This window comes from Bos javanicus, chromosome 9 (assembly GCF_032452875.1).
Source record: "Bos javanicus breed banteng chromosome 9, ARS-OSU_banteng_1.0, whole genome shotgun sequence".
Taxonomy (NCBI): Eukaryota; Metazoa; Chordata; class Mammalia; order Artiodactyla; family Bovidae; genus Bos; species Bos javanicus.
Window position 1 is genome coordinate 9,972,865 of NC_083876.1, and position 27,136 is coordinate 10,000,000.

The 27,136-nt window shown below is 40.4% G+C and overlaps 1 protein-coding gene across 5 annotated transcripts in view; it reads left to right on the top strand.

The window, feature by feature from the left end:
• SMAP1 (small ArfGAP 1) overlaps positions 1-27,136 on the top strand; it is a 189,302-nt gene that overhangs the window by 81,266 nt on the left and 80,900 nt on the right. For 4 of the 5 annotated variants that reach the window (XM_061427139.1, XM_061427140.1, XM_061427142.1 and 1 more), the window contains exons 3-4: positions 7,999-8,084; positions 18,930-19,005. In XM_061427139.1, coding sequence (XP_061283123.1) covers positions 7,999-8,084; positions 18,930-19,005 — 162 coding nt within the window. Of the gene's footprint in view, positions 1-1,809; positions 1,931-7,998; positions 8,085-18,929; positions 19,006-27,136 lie in introns of all 5 variants that reach the window. The other variant, XM_061427143.1, reaches the window with a different exon arrangement.

The following is a 27,136-nucleotide window of genomic DNA, read 5'->3' on the forward strand; positions in this document are numbered from 1 at the left end:
ATTCAGTGGAGGGTTTGCATTTTAAACAATCCATTGGAGGAAATTTTTTAAAAAACCCTTTTTTTGAATTTGAATGTGCAAGATTGTGATTTTTCTGTTGATTTTCTTCATTGTTTTTGAGGTTAAACTTTCAACAATATCAGTAATAGAATTTCCTTTTCCTTGTGACTGGCTGTAGTTCTTGCATCAAAGCAGTGAACAAAATGGTGAGATGTTACTTAGTGGAAGTCACTCCTTGATCCCGTTAATTCTGTGCTGGCTACTCTAGGTGGACTGAGAGTATAGCCAAAGGAATCGCAGGCTACCTGAAGATAAGGACATATATCCCAGAGTGGGTGCTCACGCAGGGCAGGAATTTGTTGGGGGGCAGGGAATGAATCCACTGAATTCATTATCTGGGAACACGATTGTTTTGTTTGTTTCGTCACACACAGCAGTTCAGAGTTGCTGCTTGGTGTGACTGGAGAGTGCCTGAGACCAGCAGGTGTGGTGGAAGTCCTGGCCTGGTACTCTGTAGGCTTGGGCTTGGGGTTAGGCTTGCTGGCTCAGAGATCCTCAGCACGCAGAGCATCTTCAGCATGTTCCTTAGGAGTGGCTCCTTTTTTCTGTTTTAAAAAAGTATTACCAGTATCCAGTGATATCGCAAGTTCTAAACGTCTTTTATTTATTAAAAAAAAATTTTTTTTAATTTAAATTTATTTATTTTAATTGGAGGCTAATTACTTTACAATATTGTATTGGTTTTGCCATACATTAACACGAATCTGCCACGGGTGTACACGTGTTGCCCATCCTGAACCCCCCTCCCACCTCCCTCCCTGTACCATCCATCCCTCTGGGTCGTCCCAGGGCACCAGCCCTGAGCAACCAGTATCATGCATTGAACCTGGACTGGCGATTTGCTAAACATGTCTTTTAAATGTCTCATTACTGTTTTTGACATTGACCTTTGTTTATCGGTTTCTAAAAGCATACAACAGTGTGCAGAGGGACTTCTAGGCAGGAAGACAGAAAAGTATGTTGTGTTTGAGAAAGTGAAGTAGAAGAGACGGGTGCGGTTATAGGGGCAGAGGTGAAAGTTGCAGGCTGGGGCTGGTTTGGCCTTGGTCCTGTGAGGGGTGGCTTATGGAGGGACAGCCTCGGGAGCTTGTAATGAGGTCTAAGTTGAAGAGCAGTGTCTAATATCATTTTCTTCTAAGAACGTAAGTCCTTACATGTTCCTGTAGTGGCCTCGGCAGTGGGTGACTGAATCTTGAGCTAAAGCAGTGGTGACAAGGTTGATTCCGGGTAAACGTGCACAGACATGAAAGCGAGAGTCCCTAGTCTTCTGATAGAAGAGGCGAGAGTCCAGATGCTGCCTGCTGGGCCTGAACACCTAGGACCGGAGTAGTGGTTTATTCCTGGACTTCAGGTGGTGTGAATTGCAGAGTAAGCGGAGATGATAAAAGACTGTCATATGAAACTTTTCCAGTTTTGTCACAACAGTGTTTAATTTTACTGCTTAAAAGAAAAGGAATTCATTTTCTGAATTTGTTAGTAGCCAGCCAGTGCTGCAACATATGAATCGTGATCTGAGAAGATCTAGAAATTGTGAAAATTAAGAAAACTGGTACCTCTGATTCCACATCATCATTTAACAATTTTAAGTTTTAAATATGTGTGGTTTACTTACTTTGTTCTTAAAAACAAAGAAACAGAAAGAGATCAGCTCTCCATAAATACAATTTCATGAAAACTGAAGGAATGGACTCTGTATTAAATATTTCCAAAGAGTTCCTGAGACCAAAACTGGTGGCCCTTCTTTTCCAGCAGCTGGAACCCCAAAGATCTTGAAACCAGTCCTGAAAAGCTTGCTTCTATGCAGGAAATCCTGGTGGCTTTTGAGAGGAAGATAGAAAACTATTCTGGAAAATTGCAAGTGATAGTAGAGGTGAGTCACGGACATGAAGAATCACCAGGGACTGCAAGGGCTCACTTGCTTTGTTTAATTATGAGGTTTAATAAAATATATATATATGTATGTTCAGCTAGGGAAATTTGGAATTTTTAGTCTTTGTGTTCTAAATATGAATAGAAAATAATAGAGCAAGTAATGTTCCCTCTCCCACACAGAACCAAACACGTTGAAATCCTAAGCAAAAACAAGTAATTTGAAATTTCACTGATACTATCTTAAGCAACAGTCATGAAAGTATTGATCCTGGGAAAACACGTGGTAAATAAACGCTGTGTTTATGTTCTGAATGTACTTGGAGTGTCAGACGTTCTTGGGTGGGGTTTTTAAACGTGTTCATTGTACTCACTGAACGTCTGTGATGGCTGTTCTCTTGGTGGAGGTGGAGCGCCCAGTGAGGGCGAGCTCCTCGCTCTGCGGGTGCCCTGGCTGAGCGCCCTCCAGATAAGACCTTATCTGGGGTCAGTGCAGGACTGCTGCGGCCCCTCACGGTTTTGTTGTGTTGGGGAGCGGCGAGCAGGTGGGCCTGGTGTAAAGGTCTGAGGCACACACGTGTGAGCGAGTGCTCCCTCCTCTCTGCACCCGCAGCCACCCGGCTTCCCGCTGTCTGTTCAGTCCAGTTGCTCGGCTGCATCCGACTCTGCGACCCATGGACTGCCGCACGCCAGGCTGTTTCCCTCTTATCAGATCAGATCAGTCGCTCAGTCGTGTCCGACTCTTTGCGACCCCATGAATCACAGCACGCCAGGCCTCCCTGTCCATCACCAACTCCCGGAGTTCACTCAGACTCACGTCCATCGAGTCAGTGATGCCATCCAGCCATCTCATCCTCTGTCGTCCCCTTCTTCTCTTGCCCCCAATCCCTCCCAGCATCAGTCTTTTCCAATGAGTCAACTCTTCGCATGAGGTGGCCAAAGTACTGGAGTTTCAGCTTTAGCATCATTCCTTCCAAAGAACTCCCAGGGCTGGTCTCCTTCAGAATGGACTGGTTGGATCTCCTTGCAGTCCAAGGGACTCTCAAGAGTCTTCTCCAACACCATAGGAAGAACCTTAGTTTTCAGTTTCTTGTATATTCTTCCTGAAGTATTTTATATCATTTAACCTTTTTACTTCCAGATTTAACATAGATGTGTAGCATCCTTCCATTACACAGTAATGTTTAAGATTCTGTTGATTATTTTAATGTTTTGCATTTGTGGCATTGGGAATTTGGAAGATCTAATTGCCACGTTGTAAACTAATCATTTGCAACAAAGCTATTAGTAATTTCAGTCCTTTATTTTGTTGCTGTTATTCTGTTTTCCACTTACTCCATTTTTAAAAAATAGCCAGTAAACCCCAAAGGACAAGTCAGTACACACTTAAAAATTTATGAAAACTACACAAAAAGCTTCCTGAGTGGACTTTGACTTTAAAGAGTTGTTGCCTGGGTACTTCTCAGTATCTGAGGGAGAAAATGCAGGGAACATTCCAGGGACAGATAGGGAAAAGGGAGCATGCACAGGATGAAGCAGTGGGGAGGCCCATGAGCTCTAGCTCTTAAACACAGACCCTGGTCCTGGGCTGGACTAGGCGGGTCTTCCCCACCCCGGAATCGAATGGGGTCTGCTGCATTGCAGGCATGTTCTTGACCAGCTGAGCTATCGGGGAAGCCCCTAGCTTTAGCTGGGCTTGGACAAATAGGAGCTGTGTCCTGGAGTAGTCATATCCCTTTGTTGAACTCCACAAAGAGCTCTGCTTTTCAGGATTTTGGAAGACTAAAGGAAAGAAAAAGTTTGATGAGTTTTATTCTCAGGAGAATATGTCATTGAGTTGGAACTTCAGTGGCCTGTCGTTTATCTTGCCTTTTATGTTTATTTCCTGATACTGACCATGACGATGTAAACTTGGGCACACTTTGTTCCTGTTGCCTTTTATCTTAGCATTTATTTCACAGCCCCCTTTTCAGTAAAACTGTCTTTGTGTGCTACTTCATGTTTTTCCACTGGAGATGCTCCATTGATGTGAAAAACATATACAGTAGTGTTACACAAAAATAAAAATTTCCTACTACGTTGGTTTGGTTACTTATTGGTACTGTCTTTTAAAAAGTCTATTCCCACTTTTTTTGGTGTGTTTTTTTGTATGTTTACTAAATTACACAAATCTAATTAAATGCCAATTAAAACTTGACAACCTAAATTTTCTTTAGTCTCTGTAAAATGTTAAAAATATCTTTTAGAATATTAGTTTTATTGTTTTTTTACTGCAAAACTAAGGCTGGGTGATATAATATTGTCTACTTAGAAAGTTTCAGGAATAGAAATATATCATCTTCATTAGATTGTCTTGATAGTATGTTAGCCTGTAGATGCTTTTCAGCATTTTGATTCAAATAGTATTTTAAAAAATTGAATCTCAAATGATATGTGAGCCTTTGGTCAGATGTTGTAATATGTATTGGATTGTGTGGAGAAGCTAAAATCACACAGATTATAGATTGATGAAAAATACTTATAATAGTGGGTTTTGCTATTCTTAACTGAGTTTTATTATACCATTTCCAGGTGAAGTCTTCCTCTGCAATTATAATGGTAATAATTATGATTTTGGATGAAGGTGGTTTATCAAAAAGTACAGTATAAAATTTATCTTTCTAGGACCATATGATATATAAAAGGAGGACAGATTGAGTTTAACTGGCATAGTAAATAACATTAATTTTTAAATATGCCCTACCTAAATGGCATTTATCATAACTTCAGAGTATACATTTCACTTATCCTTTAATACATTAATATATTTTTCTTAAAGTAAAAATGAATGTTGACTTTGTATTTCATATAGTCTTACAATGATTTCTTTGTCAAGAATATCAATACATTTGTGGTTACTGGATGCTTGACTTGTTTTTTTAAAATCTAATTTTGAGATGAGCTGTAGTTTGCTGTTTAAATATCTATTTTAAAATGTTTTTAAAGCTCTGTAACTGATTCCTTGAATTACACAGTAGGGAACCTCTTTGGCCTTGTTTCCTCATCAGTAAAATGAAAACTGAGCCTCTAAAGCAGAGAGCCTGGTATTCTTAAGCCTTGCATGATTTAGTTCCCTGTTCCACTGGCTGCAGCCTGGGGTGTCTAAACGGCTGATGGCTGATGTGGGTTCTGTCAGAAGTTAAATGCTTCTGGAAAGTCTTAGACCTGTCACTTAACATTTTGCAGTTTCAGTTTCCTTTCCTGCCAAATTAGGGTAGTAATATCTAGATTAGGATTTAAAAAAATTTTAAATGGCATATATATAAGCAATTTATATATTGTAATATGTATTCAATTTATATATTATACAATATGTGTAATTTATAATAATACATATATTTATATATGTTAATAAGGTATTGAGACTAATGCTTGCTACTATAGCTGTTAAGCTGTTTCATTATTTTCTTCTGCTGATTACCAGAGTTTACTCTTTAAGGCCAGTGGAATAAATTTTAATGTGTACAGTAGGGCCCTAACCCATAGTGTCTTGAAACTTTGAGGACAGCTAGTTTGTACTGCACTCTCATTACCTCCTGAGATTGCCTCCTGTGTTTAACCATCTCCAGTGACTGAACCAGTTTCATCTCCGCTAATCCTTACATCACAGACTTTCCTCCCACCCTACTCTGTTCTACTTTTCAGAAACTTAGAAATTATCTGAGCTTACCAGTGCCTTCCCTCTTCTTTCACAGTGATCTCTCTGTATCTGTGATGTTATTGAATCCTTATTTCCCCCAGGCCCAGCTAACACACACACACACACGCTATGCACGCACGCATGCACACCAGCATCAAGTCACTTTTCAGCAGTGGTCTCCTCTAGGAAAGGCTCTTTATATTCATATCACTCTTGCTTTCAGATTTTTATAACTCTTTTTTTCCTTCCTGTCTAATTGTGATAGATAGCATCCCTAGAACAAAATTAAATAATTTGCTATAGTGTACACTCATGCTGTGTGCCGTGTGCTTAGTTGCTCAGTTGTGTCCGACTCCTTGCAGCCACATAGATTGTAGCCTGCCGGACTCCTCTGTGCACGGGATTCTCCAGGCAGGAATACTGGAGTGGGTTGCCATGCCCTCCTCCAGGGGATTTTCCCAACCCAGGGATGAAACCCAGGTCTCCCTCAGTGCTGGAGAACTGTTTACCATCTGAACCACCAGAGAAGCCCAGGAGTACTGGAGTGGATATCCTATCCCTTCTCCAGCGAATCTTACTGACCTAGGAGTTGAACCAGGGTCTCCTGCATTGAAGGTGGATTCTTTACCAAGTGAGGTACCCAGGAAGCCCAATGTAGACTTATGTCTTGTGCTATGTCACTTTGGTCGTATCTGACTCTTTGTGACCCCATGGATTATAGCCTGCCAGGCTCTTCTGTCCATGGTATTCTCCAGACAGGAATACTAGAGTGGGTTGCCATGCCCTTCTCCAGGGCGTCTTCCCGACCTAGGGATGGAACCTACCTCTTGTGTCTCCTGCATTGGCAGGCGGGTTCTTTACCACTAGCACCACTTGGGAAGCCCCACACTTACACCTATTCCTAATTATTTTTTATTTTACCAAAATAAAATGTTAATGACTTATATTAGATAAAGAGAATATGTATAATATTTGCATAAAATCTATAGAGTCATATTTATTGAATGTAGGATTATATCACTGGTTGTAAGAAGCACTTACATTTTATTAGACTAATTAGGAAAAATAGGTTAACAAGACTAGGTCAATTGTAAGATGCATTTTTACTCCATGAATACTATAATATGAAGAAAAATGTAACTTTGGATCAATGAGATATGACATGTATAGCAGATACTGTTTTTAGTCTTACTAAATTTTTTGTTAAAATTTTTATGTACTCTTGTTCCCGTGTTAGAAACTTTGTTTTCTTATTTTTGTAGTTTCTGTGAGCTGTATCTTTTTGTTTCATTGCAGATATTATGCAACCTTTTGTTGGTCTCCTTCTTTCCAGGTGTTTTACATTGCTATATGTAAAATAGGTAACCAGTGGGAATCTCCTCTATGACTGCAGGGAGCTCAAACTGGTGCTCTGTTACAACCTAGGGGAGTGGGATGGGGTGGGAGGTGGGAGGGAGGTTCAAAAGGGAGGGGACATATGTATACCTATGGCTGATTCATGTTGATGTATGGCAGAAACCATCACAATATTGCAAAGTAACTATCCTCCAATTAAAAATAAATAAATTAAAAAAATACATTGCAAAATAAGAAAGAAAATAATCACTTAACCAGTTTAATTATCTTATGTCTCCTTAGCAGTGGTTCTTGCTCTTGGGATTGATAGATTTTTTAGGGAGAGTCCTATGAGCTCATGAACTTGTATGTGAAATTTAACCATTAGGCAGTTTTTTTGGTAGGGAAAGGAGAATCCAAAGCTTTTAGCAGAATCTTCAAGAAGCTAATAACCCTTAAAGAAGTTAGTAATCTTAAAAGAAGTGAATCCACTTCTGTAGAGTTCCAGGACACCAGCATTTCTCTCTTGCTGCTTTCCATGTGGTCTGGAATGTAAATTATGAAAACTTCAGAGTATTTTGAAGCTCAAGACAAAGAAAATTTGATGTTGAGTTTTTGGGCTTAGAAATGGCAGTGTTGTTCAAGTGATAACATTTAAAACATCAATCATACCATAAACTGCCAGGGAACCCACTTTAAGGAAGTATAAGTATAAAAAAAGGTGGTATTGTAGTCATGGAAAAAGGCATTAGAAAATGGTGGATCTACATATATTAAAGAAATATGAATAGTTAAAACTATGCTTCTGTTTTGAATTTGAGTAATTTCATGGTTATGATTTAAATTATTATTATTTTTTTAAATTTTATTTTATTTTTAAACTTTACATAATTGTATTAGTTTTGCCAGATATCAAAATGAATCAGAATATATGTTGGAAATGATAAATATCTGGTATTTGTATATATGCATATGTATGTATATGTATGTGTATAGGAATTACTTTTTAATGTTTATATGAGTAATGAAAATATTTGATTTTTTTTTAATTACAGTGCATGCAAGATATGGGAAATACTAAAGCAAGACTACTATATGAAGCCAATCTTCCAGAGAACTTTCGAAGACCACAGACAGATCAGTATCCTTTAACATTGCTTTATTTTGGGTTTTAAAAGAATCAGCTCATTTTTTTTCCCTTCATTTTTATAGTTTATATTTTAACTTTGTATTTAGGAACATGTGAATTTTATCATACTGTTCATAAAAAATAGAGATTGATTTGCCCTGACCTGTGCTTTATATGTGGTAAGTTTTTAACTCTGTTGCTGCTGTGCTGTGCTCAGTTGTGTCCGACTTTTTGTGACTCCATGGGCTGTATCGCACCAGGCTCCTCTGTCCATGGGAGTCTCCAGGCAAGAGTACTCAAGTGGGTTGCCATGTCTCCTCCAGGGGATCTTCCTGACTCAGGGGTTGAACTTGTGTCTCTGATGTCTCCTGCATTAGCAGGTGGGTTCTTTACCACCTCGCCACCTGGTTTTTAATAGGAATCTGGTAATATGATTTACATAGTATTTTTATATAATTAAGTATAAAATATTATATCCTATTCTTGATTGATATCCAGCTCTTGATTGGAACATATAGGTTATCACTTTAGATTGGTATTAGAGATTTGATTTATGAACATCTTAAGTATTTTTGTTTAAGCAAATCATTTCCAGAGGGGTTTCCTGAGATCACCTTCATGTGAAGCAGTGGATGAGACGAGTCCCATACTGAGTAGACGTGGGTGGTGACAGGGGTGTGGGCTCGGGTCCCTGACGACCTTCTCTGGGTCACAGGCTGCGTGCCCACAGCTCTGTCTGCATCCACGTCTTCCCTCACTGATGAGTAGGGTATATCTTCACGGCATTTTAGTCAGAATATTTTCACATGTTAAAGAGAAATCATTTGATTTTATAGGATTTCTCAGACTCATATTGAAGTCTGAGAAACAGCTCATCAGAGTAAGACTATCTAATAAGACTGTCCGCCTGCAATGCAGAAGACCTGGTTTGATCCCTGGGTTGGGAAGATCCCCTGGAGAAGGGAATGGGTACCCACTCTAGTGCCCTTGCCTGGAGAGTTCCATGAACAGAGGAGCCTGGCAGGCTACAGTCCATGACATCCCAGAGTGGACACAGCTGAGCCCACACATACACACGTAATTTTACCCAAGGATGATTTTTGTGATTTTTGGCAATATAATGTAGTTTATTAAAGATCAGCTGTGTGCTCCCCATGTACTAGAACAATTTGTGTGATCATACAATGAAAAAAGTTCTTTCTCACAGAGATACAGGCCATTATATATATTATATATATATATATATATATATTTTTTTTTTTTTTTTCATATTTGTGTAGAAACCTGTTGAGGTATATTCCAGAAGTTAGTGTTTGGCCTTTTCTGTTTCTGCTTCTCCTGCCTCCTTCCCACACATTTAGCAGTCTGATATCCCAGGTTATTTTTGTTATAACAAGATCCTAGGGTAAGAGTGGGTGGTGTATTTCAGGCATAAAAATTGTGTGAGCAGAAGTACGAAGGTATGGGGACACTTGACATTTTAAAGTTCCGATGTAATAACATCTAAGTTTTGTGGGGCAAGTGGCCAAGGCAGCTCATTATTATTCCAGATTGTGAAAGGTTTTCAATGGCATCTAGAACTGCCTATAAATGGAATATAGAGCAGTGCCTCATTTAATTGACCCAAAGGATTGAAGGGCTTGCAATGCTGTGAGGCAGGAGAAACATTAGAAACGTCACCTTCTATCACGTGGAAGAGGGGTTGGAGGAGGTTGTGGAGTCAGCGGGGTCATGCAGAATCCTAGTGCAGCCCTGAAATGAGCAGTGATGAAGGTACTACTTATGTAGTGGGGTTCAGAGTGGGCAGGAGGGAGCTGGGGAGACTGGAAAGGAGTTGAGGAGCCAGGGACATTTGGAGTAGGTTAACATTGGCTCGCCTTCTGCGGAAGATACTGAGATGACCCTACGTTTTCTATCTTGGCTAAGGTTCTGTGAGTGAGGTAGACTTACTCATCGGGGGAAGGAATTCAGTACCAGATGAAGGTTCAAAGGTTACAGGCGGAAGACGGTGAGACACTGCTTGGGCAGGATGAAGGGTCTGTGGGACACGCGTGGAGATGCCCGTCTGGAAGCTGGAGACGGGAGTCTGGACTCTGGAAGAGCAGAGGGTGCAGTGTAGACTGGAGAGCCCCTTCATGTGTAGGTGATGGAAGAATGCTTGGGTGAGCTATGTTACCTGGGGCAGTGCCTCTGCTCTTTCTGAGGGTTTTATTCAGAATCCTGGAAATGCTTTTTCCTTCTCCTCTGGAAGTGAGGGTATGGGACTGAACCCTGAGGAAGAGAGCATGGTGGAAGAATCCCACAGAGCAGACAATCTGTGTTCCATGTGGTGGTTACCACTGCTTGCTAGTTGTATTAATTTATTCCTTTTTCTGCTCTTCACCCCAAGTCTAAGTTGACATATAAAATGCCTCAAATTGAAGAAACTCCCTTTTCTGGATGGAAGTTTTACTGTGTGTCTATGTGTTGGGTGGTGGGGAAGGGGAGATTGGCTTGGTTTAAATTTGTTTTTTTGGACTTTTCTTGAATACCAGGTGATAAATTACTTGACAGTCTTGAAATTTGGAGTAGTACCCTTTATGTGGTATTTGGTGGATGAATGTAGCGTCAAGGTATCTCACTGATCACCATAATTGACAAAGGCCTGAAGGTGTGCAGGCAAAGATGGGACTCTGGCATCTGCTTACACTGCCCCTTTCTGGGCACCATGTGGTACACGTTGGTAGGAATACTATTTCTTAAGTAATTACCGTCCATTTTATGGTAAACCTAATAGAAGTAAAGAATTAATGGGATGGTGCTGTCCCGGTGGCTCAGTCAGTAAAGAATCTACCTGCAGTGCGAGGAGACTGCTGCAGTGCAGGAGACCTGTGTTTGATCCCTAGTTCGAGAAGATCCCCTGGAGAAGGAAATGGCAACCCTCTCCAGTTTTCGTGCCTGAAGAATCCCATAGACAGGAGCCTGGCAGGCTACAGTCCCCAGTCTCAAGAGTCGGACACGACTTAGCGACTACACTACCAACACAGTGAGATGGTGAGTTTTTTTTCTGGTATTTTTTGTTGATATGTCCTTAGATATTTGATCCTTATCTAAATATTTCAGGAGAGATTTTTATCATGGATTGATCGGTATCTGATACTAGTAAGTCCTTGACCTTCGACACAGTGAAGGTACAGTGTTGGAAACAACTGCAGTAGCTTTCCTGCTCAGTGAGGGTTTGCTGTGGGCCAAGCCCTGAGTTTGGCACTTTATATACGGTATCTTTTTTAATTTTGGAAACAACTGAGAACATATTTTTATTCTTGGTAAGTGAGCGGGTGGGATGCTCAAAGAGGCTGTTAAGAAACTTTCCAAAGCCTCAAGACTTTCTCTCCTGTATAAGGACACTTGAATATTACTTAATGATGCTGGTCTGAGTAAAACCACTGTTGTCACATTTGAGCCGGCTTTTAAAAATAGGCTTGTAGTTTGGGATTCTTTGCAACTAAGATCATAAGGTCTAGGTGAAGATTGCAACTTTTGCATACCTGGTATGATTCAGGTCAGGCTCTTGGATTATGTGTTTCTTTGCTACTGTTAGTTCAAGCAGGTGTATTTGATTTTTCAAGCTAAATGTTACTTGTAAAATGTTTGAAGATTATGGTCATATTCATATGAGGTGCTTACCCCTTGCTGTTTCAGTTCAGTTCAGTCGCTCAGTTGTATCTGACTCTTTGCAACCCCATGGAAGGCAACATGCCAGGCCTCTTTGTCCATCACCAGCTCCCAGAGTCTACTCAAACTCATGTCCATTGAGTTGGTGATGCTATCCAACCACTTCATCCTCTGTCATCCCCTTCTCCTCCCACCTTCAATATTTCCCAGCATCAAGGTCTTTTCCAATGTCAGTTCTTCGCATCAAGTGGCCAAAGTATAGGAGTTTCAGCTTCAGCATCAGTCCTTCCAATGAATATTCAGGGTTGATTTCCTTTAGGATGGACCGGTTGGATCTCCTTTCAGTCCAAGGGACTCTCAAGAGTCTTCTCCAACACCACAGTTCAGAAGCATCAATTCTTTGGCACTCAGCTTTCTTTATGGTCCAATGCTCACATCCATACATGACCACTGGAAAAACCATAGCCTTGACTAGATGGACCTTTGTTGTTAGCAAAGTCTTGCTGTTTACAAAAAGATAATCTAAGGTTGTCAGAAGCTTAAAGAGGGATTTTGTCTAGACAAACTTGAGATAGATGATTCCTAATGATAACACCATAAGATGACATCTCTTGGATCATGAGACAAGCTTTTGTATCTAATGTAATACTGTAGTCTTAAAAAATTTTTTTTTCTCTATACTTATTACAACTACATTGCTTTTATCACTTCTTTTAATTATGAAACACTGTGATTTGGAGCTTGTAATATGGAAGCTAGTTAAAGAAAACAAGTCCCCTTTTCTCTATTTCATGGATCATTCTAAAGCTCAGTGCTGTTTGAAAAGCCTAACATCTTTGCACTTTTACTGATTTAAATATAGTTGTCTCAAGGAATCAATCTCAAAAATATACAAGCAGCGCATGCAGCTCAACACCAGAAAAATAAATGACCCAATCAAAAAATGGGCCAAAGAACTAAACAGACATGTCTCCAAAGAAGACATACAGATGGCTGACAAACACATGAAAAGATGCTCAACATCACTCATTATCAGAGAAATGCAAATCAAAACCACAATGAGGTACCATCTCATGCTGGTCAGAATGGCTGCTATCAAAAAGTCTACAAACAATAAATGCTGGAGAGGGTGTGGAGAAAAGGGAACCCTCTTACACTGTTGGTGGGAATGCAAACTAGTACAGCCACTATGGAGAACAGTGTGGAGATTCCTTCAAAAACTGGAAATAGAACTGCCTCATGACCCAGCAATCCCACTGCTGGGCATAGGGAAAGGGAAGTTGCTCAGTCGTGTCTGACTCTTTGCGACCCCCTGGACTGCAGCCTACCAGCCTCCTCTGTCCGTGGGATTTTCCAGGCAAGAGTACTGGAGTGGGGTACCATTGCCTTCTCTGATTGCTGGGCATAACACACCAAGGAAATCAGAATTGAAAGAGACACGTGTACCCCAATGTTCGTCGCAGCACTGTTTATAATAGCCAGGACATGGAAGCAACCTAGATGTCCATCAGCAGATGAATGGATAAGAAAGCTGTGGTACATACACAGAATGGAATACTACTCAGCATTAAAAAGAATGTAATTGAGTCAGTTCTAGTGAGGTGGTTGAAACTGGAGCCTATTATACAAAGTGAGGTGAGTCAGAAAGAAAAACACCAATACAGTATATTAACACGTATATATGGAATTTAGAAAGATGATAACAATGACCCTAAACACGAGACAGCAAAAGAGACACAGATATAAAGAACAGACTTTTGGACTCTGTGGGAGAAGCCTAGGGTGGGATGATCTGAGAGAATAGCATTGAAACATGTATATTATCATATGTGAAACAGATCGCCAGTGCAGGTTCGATGCAAGAAACCGGTGCATTGGGACAACCGGAGAGGTGGGATGGGGAGGGAGGGGGGTTTGAGATGGGACACACGTGTACACCTGTGGCTGATTCATGTCTGTGGATGGCAAAAACCACCACAATAGTGTAATTAGCCTCCAATTAATTTAAATTAATTAAAAAAATAAAATTTAGGATTAAGGAAAATATAGTTGTCTCATCCCTAGAAGTAAGTAGAACCAAACTGAGTGAAACTGGCATAGTAGGGGACGTGACTGTGCTCATAACAAGATTCGTCACTGTGAGCTTTACCGTTTACAAAAGTCAGGCAGAAGCTGCTGTCAAAGCGTAATTTCTCATGTTGCATGTGGGTAATTCTAGGTGGCGTGTGCAGGTGCATGACAAGCAATAAAGTTTTACATTAAGCTTTTCGTTATTAGGATATTTTGTCTTAATCTAAAAACATTGATTACCTCAGTTCCATGAGATCCAGTTTGCACCAGAGCTAATCAGCAGTGCGTCTCCTTGGAGCTTTTGAAAATTTTGCTGCTGTCAGTGGCGTGTGTCTGAAACTGGAAGATTTTGTTCTTGGGAGTAGATATTACTTTAATTGTCTTTTAAATAGCATCTTTAAAGAAAGGAAGAAATCTTAAGATAGAAATAAATACTTGTGGGGGAGGGCAAAAAAAAAAAAAAAAAAAGAAATAAATACTTGTGGAAAGATAGAACACACAGTGCTGTGACCATTTCTCTGGACTTGTCTGGTGCCGTCTGTCCGTGTTGAGGGTTTTGACAGTGAAGTGTGCTGTGCTGAATGGTTTGTGACTGTGGCAAGGAGGATCTTCTGGGGTGTTTAGTTGTTTGTTTACTAAATCCCAGATCAGCCCCCTAGGCTTACATTGTCAGTGATAATATTGCTTACCTTGATCTGAAAGTGCTACTGTTTGGTTTCTTTTTGTGGGAAAAAGAGGTGTCCTCTTGGTCTCTGTCAGTTTAAGTAAGTCCTTTGGTCTCAGATGGCACCTGGAGGCTGGAAAATGAAGATCAGTACTCCCCAGTCTCCAGATTTATTGGTTCTTTAGTGGCTACTTCTCATTCGCTTGTCTATTTAAAGCTGATGATAGGAAAGCCCTCCTAGTATTGATGACGCAGCAGTTGTCTGTTTCCTTCTCACCGTGGGCCTTGTGTTTAAAGACCTGTCAGAGCATGGTGGTTGATGATAAGAGCTGTGTGTCAGACAGCAGTCACTCGGTGCCACCCCCTGTCCTGAGGTCTTTCCACACCTGAGCATGTTTAATTCTTCCTGTGATCTTGGGAGGTGAGTCTTGGTATCATCTCTGTTTTAAAGGTGAGGAAGCTGAGACAAGTTACACAAGAATACAAGCTAACTTCACTTATTGCATGCTTACAGTTTGTTAGGAACTGTGCTGGGTGCTTTATATATATTATCCCCAATACTGTCAACAACTTTGTGAGATGGAGAATTCTTGCCGTTTTCACTTAGCTAGGTATGAAGAGATCAAGCTTCAAGGTCACAATAACTGCCAGTTAAGTAGCAAGAACTGCTGGTACCAGAAATGAGGATATATGTTGGAGACCATCCTCTTTGAGAATTAGTACTATGGTTAGCATATAATGCAAAATTATTGTCAGATTTCTCTTGAAAATCCCTCACATTTGCTACAGTGCCAGTTTGCAGACACAGAGACCCTATATAAATCCAGTCAAGGTGTCCTTAGCTCACTAGCATTGGAAAAGAATTGAGAATCCGTGACTGCAGGCCCAGGAGCCAATTCCTGACTCTAAATAAAGTTTTATTAGAACATAGCCTTCAGTTCAGTTCAGTTCAGTCTCTCAGTCATGTCCGACTCTTTGCGACCCCATGAATCGCAGCGCACCAGGCCTCCCTGTCCATCACCAACTGTTGGAATTCACTCAAACTCATGTCCATCGAGTCGGTGATGCCATCCATCCATCTCATCCTCTGTTGTCCCCTTTTCCTCCTGCCCCCAACCCCTCCCAGCTTCAGAGTCTTAGCCTTACCTATTCATTTATCAGTTTTCTGTGGCTACATTGGAGCTGAAAATGCAGAAGTGAGTAATTGCAGCATAGAACAGCTGTCCCACGAAACCTAAAATATGTGCTATTTGGCCCTTTAAGAAAAAGTTTGCTGACCCCTGGAATAAATCACTGCTTCTTTAGGTGAATGAACAGTTAAGGGTTGGGTTGCTTTTGAGACCTTGTACAAAAATACACAAGAACCGCGTCATACATTCTTGGTCTAAGAGGCATGTAGGACCTGAGAGCCCCCGAGGATGTGGCATGTTCCCTGAACCGCAGTGCTTACTCGGGTGACTCCCCTGGAGTTTTGAAAGTTCACTTGGTGGTGTGCTTTGTTTGCATTTTATGAAGTAGTGTTTTATGTTTAATTGTGAGGACTAGCCTAGTGCTTTGTCCTGCCTTAAGGATTTAATTTTTATTTTTTTATGTCCTTGACAAACAGATCAACTGTCATCTGATGTAGTTTTTTAAAATCGCTTACTGCTTAGAAAATTTCAGAGGTTTTTTAAAATCATAAACAGAAGTGAAACTCAGCTATATTTGAATTACTTACTTAAAATACACTAAGTAGAAATTAAGATATCATGTATATCTGTTATTTCTGAAAATTCACATATTTCATCAGATATTAGTATTGTTTTTTACTCTAAAAGATTATATACTTAAAAGTTTGCCTTTTTCAAATTCAGTATTTCCAAAACTATTATAGTTTTCATTAATTTTGGTTTTACAATGGTCGTTAAATAATTTTTGATACTGTTCTTAATGAATTTTCTCTCTAATATCAGGGTTTTCTTTGGTCATAAACAGTGATCTTTCCTTTGTTATAAACACTTCATAAATGAGAGTATTATAATCTTTTCAAGCTTTAATATGTAGTAGATTTTAAATAATATCCAAAATAGACTGCTGTTTCTGTCATTAAGGAGGAAAAACATAAGTGTTACTCTCCTCTCAGGTGTTTAAATATAAAAATTATACTCTAAGAATTTAGACTTTAGTTAAGAAAGGCTGTATACATACTATGTAATATGTATATCTGAAAGTAAATATAATTGCTGTTTTAAAAATATTATAGAATTTTTAAAAGCAGTAAACATATTTCATCTGGCTTCCCAGGCAGCGCGAGTGGTAAAGAACCCGCGTGTCAGTGCAGGAGGCATAAGAGATGACGCAGGTTCCATCTCTGGGTTGGGAAGATCCCCTGGAGGCAGGCATGACAACCCACTCCACTACTCTTGCCTGGAGAGCCCCATGGACAGAAGAGCCTGGCGGGCTACGGTCCATAGGGTTGCTAAAAAGTTGGACATGACTGAGCGACTAAGCAGTGAGAGCGTTAACTTGCCTGTTTTGCAGCCTGGTGGGCTACGGTCCATGGGGTTGCAAAGAGTTGGAAACAACTGAAGCGACTTAGCATGCACTTGGCACAAACGTATTTCATTTCATCCACTGTGAAAATGACATCAATCTAAGTAAATTCTTCTCTCTCCTGTTGTGGCAGTAAATAGTTGTCTTGACAGTAAAAGTTGCTCATATATCCACATTCATCCAAAGGGCCGGCTTTTTTGATTGTTTTCATTTTATCCTCTTAGAAAAACAGAAAATGCAATATTGAACATGGATTTAAAATCGTGTGCGAACTTAGCATTTAGCTTATTTATATGTGAAATAGTTGGAATAAAGCAACGTTATTGTGTTTATGAAAATCTTGGGGTGTTATGGTAATTTTTTGGTACTGACTGCCAAAATGTTCACATATCTAACTAATGAGCCTTCTGACAGCTCTGGGGCCTTTGACTTGAAAGGGTCTTCAAGGCTACCACATTTGACCTTCTCTAGATAAAAAGGCACTTATTATCATTAGCAGAAATTAAATGACTAATTCACAAATGAATTTGTGGTGACCAGTAGCATCTGAAAAGGTGGATGCTAGACGTGCCTGGTTTCCAGTTATCACAATACTCCCTCTCTTGTACTGTAGAATACCAGAGAACTCCTTAAACTCTGTGCCTGGCTTTAGTTGTAAACATAAAAGACCTCTATAGGTTAAGAGGAGAAAAAGAGGCAATGTGAAGTGCCTTTCATATACACAGTTGATAGAGATCTGTCTTTAAAAATGGCTTTCAGTTATTCTGCTTGCTTGATAAATTGAACATTTAGTTTTCCTGTCTTACTTGCCTTCCCTGGCCCTTTGAGAGCTGTCTCTCAATGCCCACTGCATAGTGGTCTGTCAATTCTTGCTACTACCTGTGGCCTCAACTGTCAGTTTAAAGAGCTTTGTTAACTTCCAGTAAGGAACAATTGACTGAAAATGTACTGTTTTACTGCTTCAGATTGCTTTTCTTTGAACAGAAGGCTATCTTAACCTGGGGATCCACCGAGAGTCTGTATTTCAGTGTAGCTCATTTCCTTTGTAGTTCTGTGTATTTTATTTTATGCATTTAAAAGCACTATCTCAGAAAGGAGTCAAAGGGGTTCATGGTACTAAAAAATAAAAAAGTTCAGAGTCCTTGATGGAAGAAGTCCCATTTTAGTGGAACATGGTAAAACAGTGGTCGGTTGACTGGTAAGAGAAGTCATCTATATCAGCTGACCCAAAGCTCCTGAATCCCACTAGAAGTGATTCACCCATCAACAGATAAGGCTGGTCCACTCAACTTCAGAAAATTAAATAGTACTGACATTGGTTTTAGCTTCTTGACTTTTCCATTTCTAGAAAGCTTTGCAGGAAAAAATTTGTCACCATTCTTCTGATCCTCACTGATACAGTTAGAGGCAGCCGTGTGTGGCGGGAAAGGACATAAGTGTTGAAATCACAGTTGTCTACTCTTTCCAAGTTGCTGATTCTTCCTCTGTGATATGGAAATTATAATATGCACACAACTGCGTGGAGGAAAGACTAAAGGAAAACTGTGGATAGCGCACCAGCACGGCATCTGGTATGCTGTGGTTACCACATGAGTGTTAGTTTCTTTATTTAAACTGAAAGTCCAAAATGAACCTTAATTTAGTGTAGGGGTGGGGGTAAAAGGCTGTGGATTTTGGTGGAACTGAGAAATACGATGACTTTTCTGTTTAGAATTCAGCTGAGTGGTTTTGTTGAATCGGGAAGATTCCCTGAACGAGATAGATTCTTTGGCAGAAAGAAAAGTAGGTTACAGAATTTAGTTGCGGAAATAGTGTGTGAGGAAAGTACAGACTGGGGAGTAGGAGTATGAAATGTAGAGTCTGGGCTTTGTGGAGTAAATAAAGGGGAGTGTACATGTCACTGAACTCATGCTTTTCCTTAAGTTATCTGTTTTCAGAGCAGTGGAATTTTTCATCAGAGATAAATATGAAAAGAAGAAATACTACGACAAAAATGCTATAGCTATTACAAATGTAAGTAAAATCTTCATCTCTATCACCAGTTGATATTTGATGAATGTATTTTGAAATTTTAACATGTGATATGGCTTGACTTATTTATTGTAAAAATGTCCTGGTTACATTAAAAATTTGAACATTGGGAGTTTTTGTCACGTAGTGAGCTTTCACAAAGCAGAACTCTTGATTCAGAAAGGAGCATATTCTTAAGTAAGCATCTAATAACTGCTTAAATGGCATTTAAGTTAATTTATGAAATCTGTGTAAAGATACTAATTGAAAAATTGAGGAGAGAAAATTATTTTATTGGTTTGTGGAAATGAAAAGGCAAATCTGTCTCCTTCTAAGGGCGTTGGTGGATCTGACCAGATATGTTTATTAAAACACAGCTTTTTTTTTTTTCTTTTCCTGAACAGCTTTATCTCACTTTGGTCCAAAATAGAAAACACAATTGTTTGCACTGTATTTGCAAACAGTCAACAGGAAGTCTTGCGTTAATTATTCTGATGAAATCATGGTGCTGCTCCTGTTTATCTGTACTTATCACAGCACCTTCCCAGGTGGTGCTAGTGGTAAGGAAGCTGCCTGCCAGTGCAGGAGGCATAAGAGACCAGGATCTCTGGGTGGGGAAGATCCCCTGGAGAGGGGCATGGCCACGCATTGCAGTGTTCTTGCCTGGAGAGCCCCCGTGGACAGAGTAGCCTGGTGGGCCACAGTCCGGAGTTGCAAATAGTCGGACAGCACTGAAGTGACTTAGCCTGCGTGAATCGCAGCACCAGGTGGTCTTACTGGGAAAGTGCTTTGAAGCTTGAGTGCCTGAGGAGCAGGTGCTAATAGATAAAGCCTCTTTAAAGTGAGGTGTTCAGTATCAGACAAGCTTTTGTTGACCTTGTTCCTGCACAAAATGAGTCTGAAAACATAGCCTTTTGATTGGTTATTATCAAGCATTTGTTCCCTAATAGTTGAGACCTTGCTGTAGTGATCAAATATGTTTTATTACTGTTTCTTTTTAAGTTTCTTTTTCTGATACATTTTCTTATCCCAGTTAAATACCATTTAAGGCTAGTTGTCCCTATTGTTGCAGTCGTTTTTTGGGGGGAGAGGGTCTTTGATTCCTAGATTAATCATAAAGCTATAAGCCATTAATTTTGTGGGTAAGTCATCTGTCAGGCAGTTTAGAGACTAATTTCATCTCATTTTGCAAATTGATTTTCCTTTTTGGTACATGTAGAGAAGCAATATACTAAAAAATTCAATCAAATATGTATATTTTGGATTAGAGGTACCCTTGATAGAGATTGGGCTGCATTTCTGGTGGATATAGAAAAGGAAATCCTTTGAAAGATAGGTAAAAATGGACAAAATAGAGATGTTGATAATGTCCATGTAATTAACTTTACCTCTAGCATTGTGGGGGAAACAAAGGACAAACTCTAAAATGTAAGTAATATATTTTCATTTGAAATTTTAAGAACTCATTTTAGAATCCAGGGTATGTAAGGGTTTTGGTGGCTGTCTTAGAATTCTACGACAGGTATGCAGAATAAACCTGCCCTCCCTGGTGTTCTTTCATGGATGAGTGATAGGGGACATTTGAAGAACTTTGAGTACAGAAAATTGTCTTGGGTACTTCCCTGGCGGTCCAGTTGTTAAGATTCCTTGTTCTCAGTGCACTGGGCACAGATTTGATCCCAAGTTGCTGACCTAAGATTCCACATGCCACACATGGCCTGGCTGAAGCCATAAATAAGAAAGATTACAGTAAAAAAAAAAAGAAACCTGTCCTGTCGTCTGCCCTTCACTCCCCGTAACCAGTGGTGCATCACAGCTGGCAATACTGATGAGGTCTTAGGCAATTTAGGTCTGTTTTGTTTTTTTTTTTGAATAACAGGTTTTTTAAAAGATTTTTTTTTTAAGACCATTTTTTATGTAGACCATTTTTTAAATCTTTGTTGAATTTATTACAGTACTGCTTCTGTTTTATGTTCTGGTTTTTTTTTTTTTTTTTTGGCCCTGTGGTGTGCATGATCTTATCTCCCTGACCGAGGATCAAACCCGAACCCTCTGCATTGGGAAGCAAAGTCTTAACCGCTGGATCACCAGGGAAATCCCTTTAGCAGGTCTTGAGTAGATGAGGTTGAGTTTTCACATATTGTTTGCTCTTTTCCAGCAGCAGCTCTTTTAATTTTGTGGCTGCAGTGATTTTGGAGCCCTAGAAATTAAAATCTGTCACTGTTTCCACGTTTCTCCTTCTATTTGCCATGAAGTGATGCCGTGATCTTTGTTTTTTAAATGTGGCGTTTTAAGCCAGCTTTTTCACTCTCCTCTTTCACCTTCATCAAGAGGCTCTTTAGTTCCTCTTCACTTTCTGTCATTAGAGTGGTGTTATCTGCATATCTGAGGTTGTTATTTCTCCCGGCAATCTTGATTCCAGGTTGTAACTCCTCTAGCTGCATATCAGTTAAATAAGCAGGGTGGTAACATACAGCCTTGTCATGCTCCTTTCTCAATTTTGAACCAGTCAGTTGTTCATGTGAGGTTCTAACTGTTGCTTCTTAACCCACATACAGGTTTCTCAGGAGACAGGTAAGATGATCTGGTATTCCCATCTCTTGAAGAATTTTCTACAGTTATGGTCCACACAGTCAAAGGCTTTAACGCAGTCAATGAAACAGAAGTAAATGTTTTTCTGGAATTCCCTTGCTTTCTCTGTGATCCACCAGATATTGGCAATTTGATCTCTGGTCCCTCTGCCTTTTCTAAACCCAGCCTGTATATCTAGGAATTTTGGATTCAAGTACTGCTGGAACCTAGCTTGAGGGATTTTGAGCATAACCGTACTGGAATGGGAAGTGAGCGCAGTTGTCTAGTAGTGTGAACATTGTTTAGCACTGCCCTTCTTTGGGCATGCAGGCTGACTTTTCCAGTCCCATGGTGACTGCTGGGTTTCTCAAGTGTATTGACATATTGACTGCAGTACTTCAACAACGTCATCTTTTAGGATTTGTAATAGCCCAGCTGCAATCCATCACCTTCACTAGCTTGATTGGTAGTAACGCTTCCTAAGGCCCCTTTGACTTCACACTCCAGGATTTCTGGCTCTAGGTGAGTGACCACACCACTCTGGTTGTCCGGGTCATTAAGACTTTTTTGTACAGTTCTTCTGTGTATTCTTGCCACCTCTTCTTTATCTCTTTAGCCTCTGTTAGGTCTTTCCATTTCTTTCCTTTATCATGGCCCATCCTTACATGAAATGTTCCTTTGATATCTCCAATTTTCTTGAAGAGATCCCTAGTCTTTCCCATTCTGTTGTTTTCCTCTATTTCTTTGTATTGTTCATTGAAGAAGGCTTATCTCTCCTTGCTGTTCTCTGGAACTCTGCATTCACTTGGGTGTATCTTTCCCTTTCTCCCTTGCTTTTTGCTTCTCTTCTTTCCTCAGTTATTTGTAAAACCTCCTTAGACAACCACTTTGCCTTCTTGAGTTTGAAGTATTAAAATTGAGTATTATATAAAAGTTTAAAAACAGCAAAATTCTAACTTACGTTGTTATATGTATGTATGTTATATGTGTTTACACACATGTATGTATGAAGACTAGAATTTAGTCCAATGAAAGTGAAATTAATCCATTATTTCAACTTTGAAATTGTTGTGGAAATAACGTTTCTGAATTGTGCTGTAATAAAAATGAGTTAGCATTTTTAATTTTATTAAACTGACTCATTAGAAAAGACTCTATTGCTGGGAAAGATTGAGGGCAGGAGGAGAAGGGGACGACAGAGGATGAGATGGTTGGATGGCACCACCAACTCAATGGACATGAGTTTGATTGAGCAAGCTCCAGGAGATGGTGAAGGACAGGGAAGCCTGGTGTGCTGCAGTCCATGGGGTCACAGAGTTAGATCTGACTTAGCAACTGAGCAGCAACCACTGTTTACAATTAACTGATGATTATACAGTTCATTAACATAAATGAGCAATAATTTTAAAACTGTATGCATTGCAGTCCATTTTAGATATCCTTCCAGATAGGAATGAAAGACTTAGATGATAAATTATCGAGTGGTGACTTAAGATTACTGTTAAATACGCAGGTTCAAGATGGAGTTGTTGTTACTTTTTTTTGGTACAGTTTTAGTTTCTTCTGTGCAATAGGAATGGTCATGGTGTCTGCTTTTTATGGTACTCTTAGGAGAGTTAAACAGGGTGTTGCCTGTGGTGTTTTCCGTAGCAGTCTGTGTTACTGAGTGCTTTATATGTAGGAGCCGCTGTGAGGCTCGTGTTGGGGGAGGAGGAGACCTGTAGGAGCAGAGAGTCCAGGCGCAGTGGCTTCAGTGCACGGGCACAGTGTTTGAGGTTTGTTGGGTTAATATCGCCACATTTTAGTCAGCCCTTTTAAGTTAAGGGCTTCCAGGTGACTGATGTGGTGATTAATGGATTTCTGTTTGAAATTGCTCCAGAATTCTGCATTTCTTAGTGCCTTATCCAGTGATTTTAAAGTTAGTAAATTAAAATTCAGGCTGCTTCTGTGTATTTGGTGACTCTGGGTACTTAAGTTTGTCAGTCTTTTAACTCCCCTACTGACGAGTTTAATTGGTGATTTATATGATTTATTTATTAGTTCAGTAAATGTATTTATATCTGACACAGCCGTGGAAGGTAATTTACTTTGGAAACTATATTTTTTAGATGATTTCTCAACTCCTGAAGAACCTAAGCCTCACAGGATACTGAAAGATCATGAGACAGTCATTTGAGAACTGCTGTGATTAAAATCTCCACTTAAAATATATAGTCAAAAATCTCTAGAACTGGTTTAAGGCATGTATTACAGTTAATCCATAAGGTCCTTGTCAGTTGTTTTGGAGCAGCAGATTTTCATTTAGATTGAAGGCAGGAGGAGGCGGGGGATGACAGAGGATGACATAGATAGCATCACTGAGTCAGCAACTTGAATTTGAGCAACTGTGGGAGGTGGTGGAGGACAGAGGAGACTGGCGTGCTGCCGTCCGCGAGGCTGCAGAGAGCGGGACAGGACTTCAGGACTGAGTAGCAGTGACAGCAGTAGCAGCAAAATCCTCAAGGAAATGACGTGGCCTTTTCTTGGAAAGACAAAAGGAGCAATTTGCCTTATGCCCTTCAAATAATCATCCTGGCATTTTTATAACACTCGGTATCTTTTCAGTGTGTATTTGTTCACTTTTTGCTGGAACATGGCAATTGGAAACCTGTTTTCCAACTGCCCCATTGGTTTTCCTTTTGTAGTAGGTGGGTTTGTACACTTGGATTGCTTGGGGAGTTTCTTTGCATACAGTTCACTTTGGTGGTGGCCTTGAGAAGACCTTCTGGGCTTAAGAATAGTTGAAGGAAGGGTGATAGCTCATTTATTCCTGAAGGAGGTCATAGATGGGGCAGAGAGAAGGGTGGGGAATAGAGGGACAGTCAGACACAACAACCACATTTCCCAACACCTATTCCCAGTGCCATTTTCTAGGTCAGAGTCTTGTCTTCTCTCTGTAAAAGTACTGGAATGTAGTGAAATGAAATTATCATCTAGTTACCAAATATATTCTGAATTTCACAGTGAGTGTAGATAACTTTCATGAGAGTTCAGAGAAGAGAGTGAGTAAGCCAGAGCCCTTTCTGAGGACAGTGGCAGCTACTGATGTAAGCCTCCTTTTGTGTTTGTCTCTGAGACACTCTTGTCCTGTTTTCCTCAACTAAAACATTTATTGAGACCTGTTGAATGCCAGATGTTGAAGATGGTGAACAAAGTAGGAACAACGTCCGTCTCAGAGAACTTCAGTTGCACAAAGAACACCCATAAGTAATGGCATCGTCACTGGACACACGTGCCAGTGTTTGCAGGAGTGCAGCATCCTGGCGGGTGCAAACGGGAGGACCAGGGGCGCGTCCGGGAAGGGGCAGGGCGGGTGTCCCCTAGAGGTACGCAGGCTTCCAGCAGAGGGAGCAGCAAAGCAGCGATCCCTGGCGGCCCGAGCAGCAGACTGGAGAGCTGGCTCCCAGGGAGTCAAGTGCGCCGAGACAGGTGGTGACGGGGTTGGGGGGAGGGGGCAGGCAGGGCACCTTGCAGTCTAGTTAAGGGGTTTGGACTCTGGCCTTGTAGAACATGTGTGAATGCATAGTTTATGGATGAGCGGGACTGGAGGACTAATCCAGATGGCAGGTGGTGGTTTTCTGCTTGGGTGCTTAGTGGAGGGGGTGGGCAATGGTCCTGAGAGTTTGGGAAAGAACTCGAGAGCACCTGGTTTTTCTTGCCTCTGTATTTTTTTCTTTCTTCCTCCCGCCTGCCCTTTGGATTCTCCCCTATCCATCTCTCTGTCTGTTGTGTCTCTTGCTTCTAGCTGTAGACTCTAGGTCTTCATTCCTTGCTTGCATAATGGAGCTTACCCTGCTCGTCACTCATTGCTCCTGTGTGGCCACAACCACAGTTGGCATGTAGACCCTTCCCCTCCCCCCATCAGGTGCCTTGTGCCCCCTTGCTTCCCACGCCTGTCCCAGGTAGCCCTTGGTCTGCTCTTTGTCACTGTAGACTATATTCGTCACTGCTGGAGTTTCGAACGTGTAAATGGTATCATACATTGTTTGTTCTTTGGTGTCTGGCCTCTTTCAGCATGTTTTTGAGACTCATCCCTGTTTTCGTGTTTCCTGTCGGACTTATTGGCAGATGGTAGTTTGATTTATGGGTACACAACTGTTCACATTCACCTGTGAATTTTCCTATTGACTTTTCAGATGTCTTTCCTGTTGAACGAGGATCTCTGTGTTTTTTCTTAATTGGAACATAGTATTAATGCTTTACTTTGGTATTAACATGCTTTGTTAAAAGACTGATATTTACTAAATAGTTATATATTGCTCCATCTGACTTTTCAGTTCAGTTCAGTGTCAGTTGCTCAGTCGTGTCTGACTCCTCGCTACCCCATGGACTGCAGCACACCAGGCCTCCCTGTCCACCACCAGTTCTCAGAGCTTGCTGAAACTCGCGTCCATCAAGTTGGTGATGCCATCCAACCATCTTATCCTCTGTTGTCCCCTTTACCTCCTGCCTACAATCTTTCCCAACATCAGGGTTTTTCCAGTGAGTCAGTTCTTTGCATCAGGTGGCCAAAGTATTGGAGTTTCAGCTTTGGCATCAGTCCTTCCAACTCACACATCCATATGTGACTACTGGAAAAACCATAGCTTTGACTAGACGGACATTTGTCAGCAAAGAGTTATCTCTGCTTTTTAATATGCTGTCTAGGTTGGTCATACCATTTCTTCCAAGGAGCAAGTAACTTGTAATTTCACGGCTGCAGTCACCATCTGCAGTGATTTTGGAGCCCAAGAAAATAAAGTCTGTCACTGTTTCCACTGTTTCCCCATCTCTTTGTATGAAGTAATGGGACTGGATGCCACGATCTTAGTTTTCTGAATGTTGAGTTTTAAGCCAACTTTTTCACTCTCCTCTTTCATGTTCATTAAGAGGCTCTTTAGTTCCTCTTTGCTTTCTGTCATAAGGGTGGTGTTATCTGTGTATTTCTCCTGGCAATCTTGATTCCACTTTGAATCAAGATTCTGTGAACAGTGAACATCTGAATTTTAAAAGTGGCAAAATCAGTTTATCATCCTCTCAGGAGGCGAAAAAATACTTCTACAGTGAATTATCTTGAATTAGTAACACTCAACATATTAAATGCCTTTATTTATTTGTTATATTTTTATGTTCAGCTTTTACATAAATTTGGGCAGAAAGGTCTTTATACCATCTTAAGTGATTTTATGTGCTTTTTCTAATCTCTTGTTTTCTCCATATCTCTAGCAGGGAAATGTCCAGTGAAATAAATTAGTTTTGCAGCTGGTCTTTAAGGCACAGTTTGTCTTGTTAAATATTTTCTTCTATGTGCAATTTCAGTTAGTTGTCATCGAATGGCTAGTTTGTATACTTTTAACAGAGCTAACAGTGTGCACGGGAAGACCCGTAAAGATAATGGGCTTGGGTTGTGACTCAGAATTGCAGCCATAACTAACTCAGTAACAAGCAGATTGAATGAGAACTTACCATCTCACATTGTTATTTTGACATTGCATAATGACTCTCTGTAATAGCACCTTTTATTTTTAAAGATTCCTCATAGGCA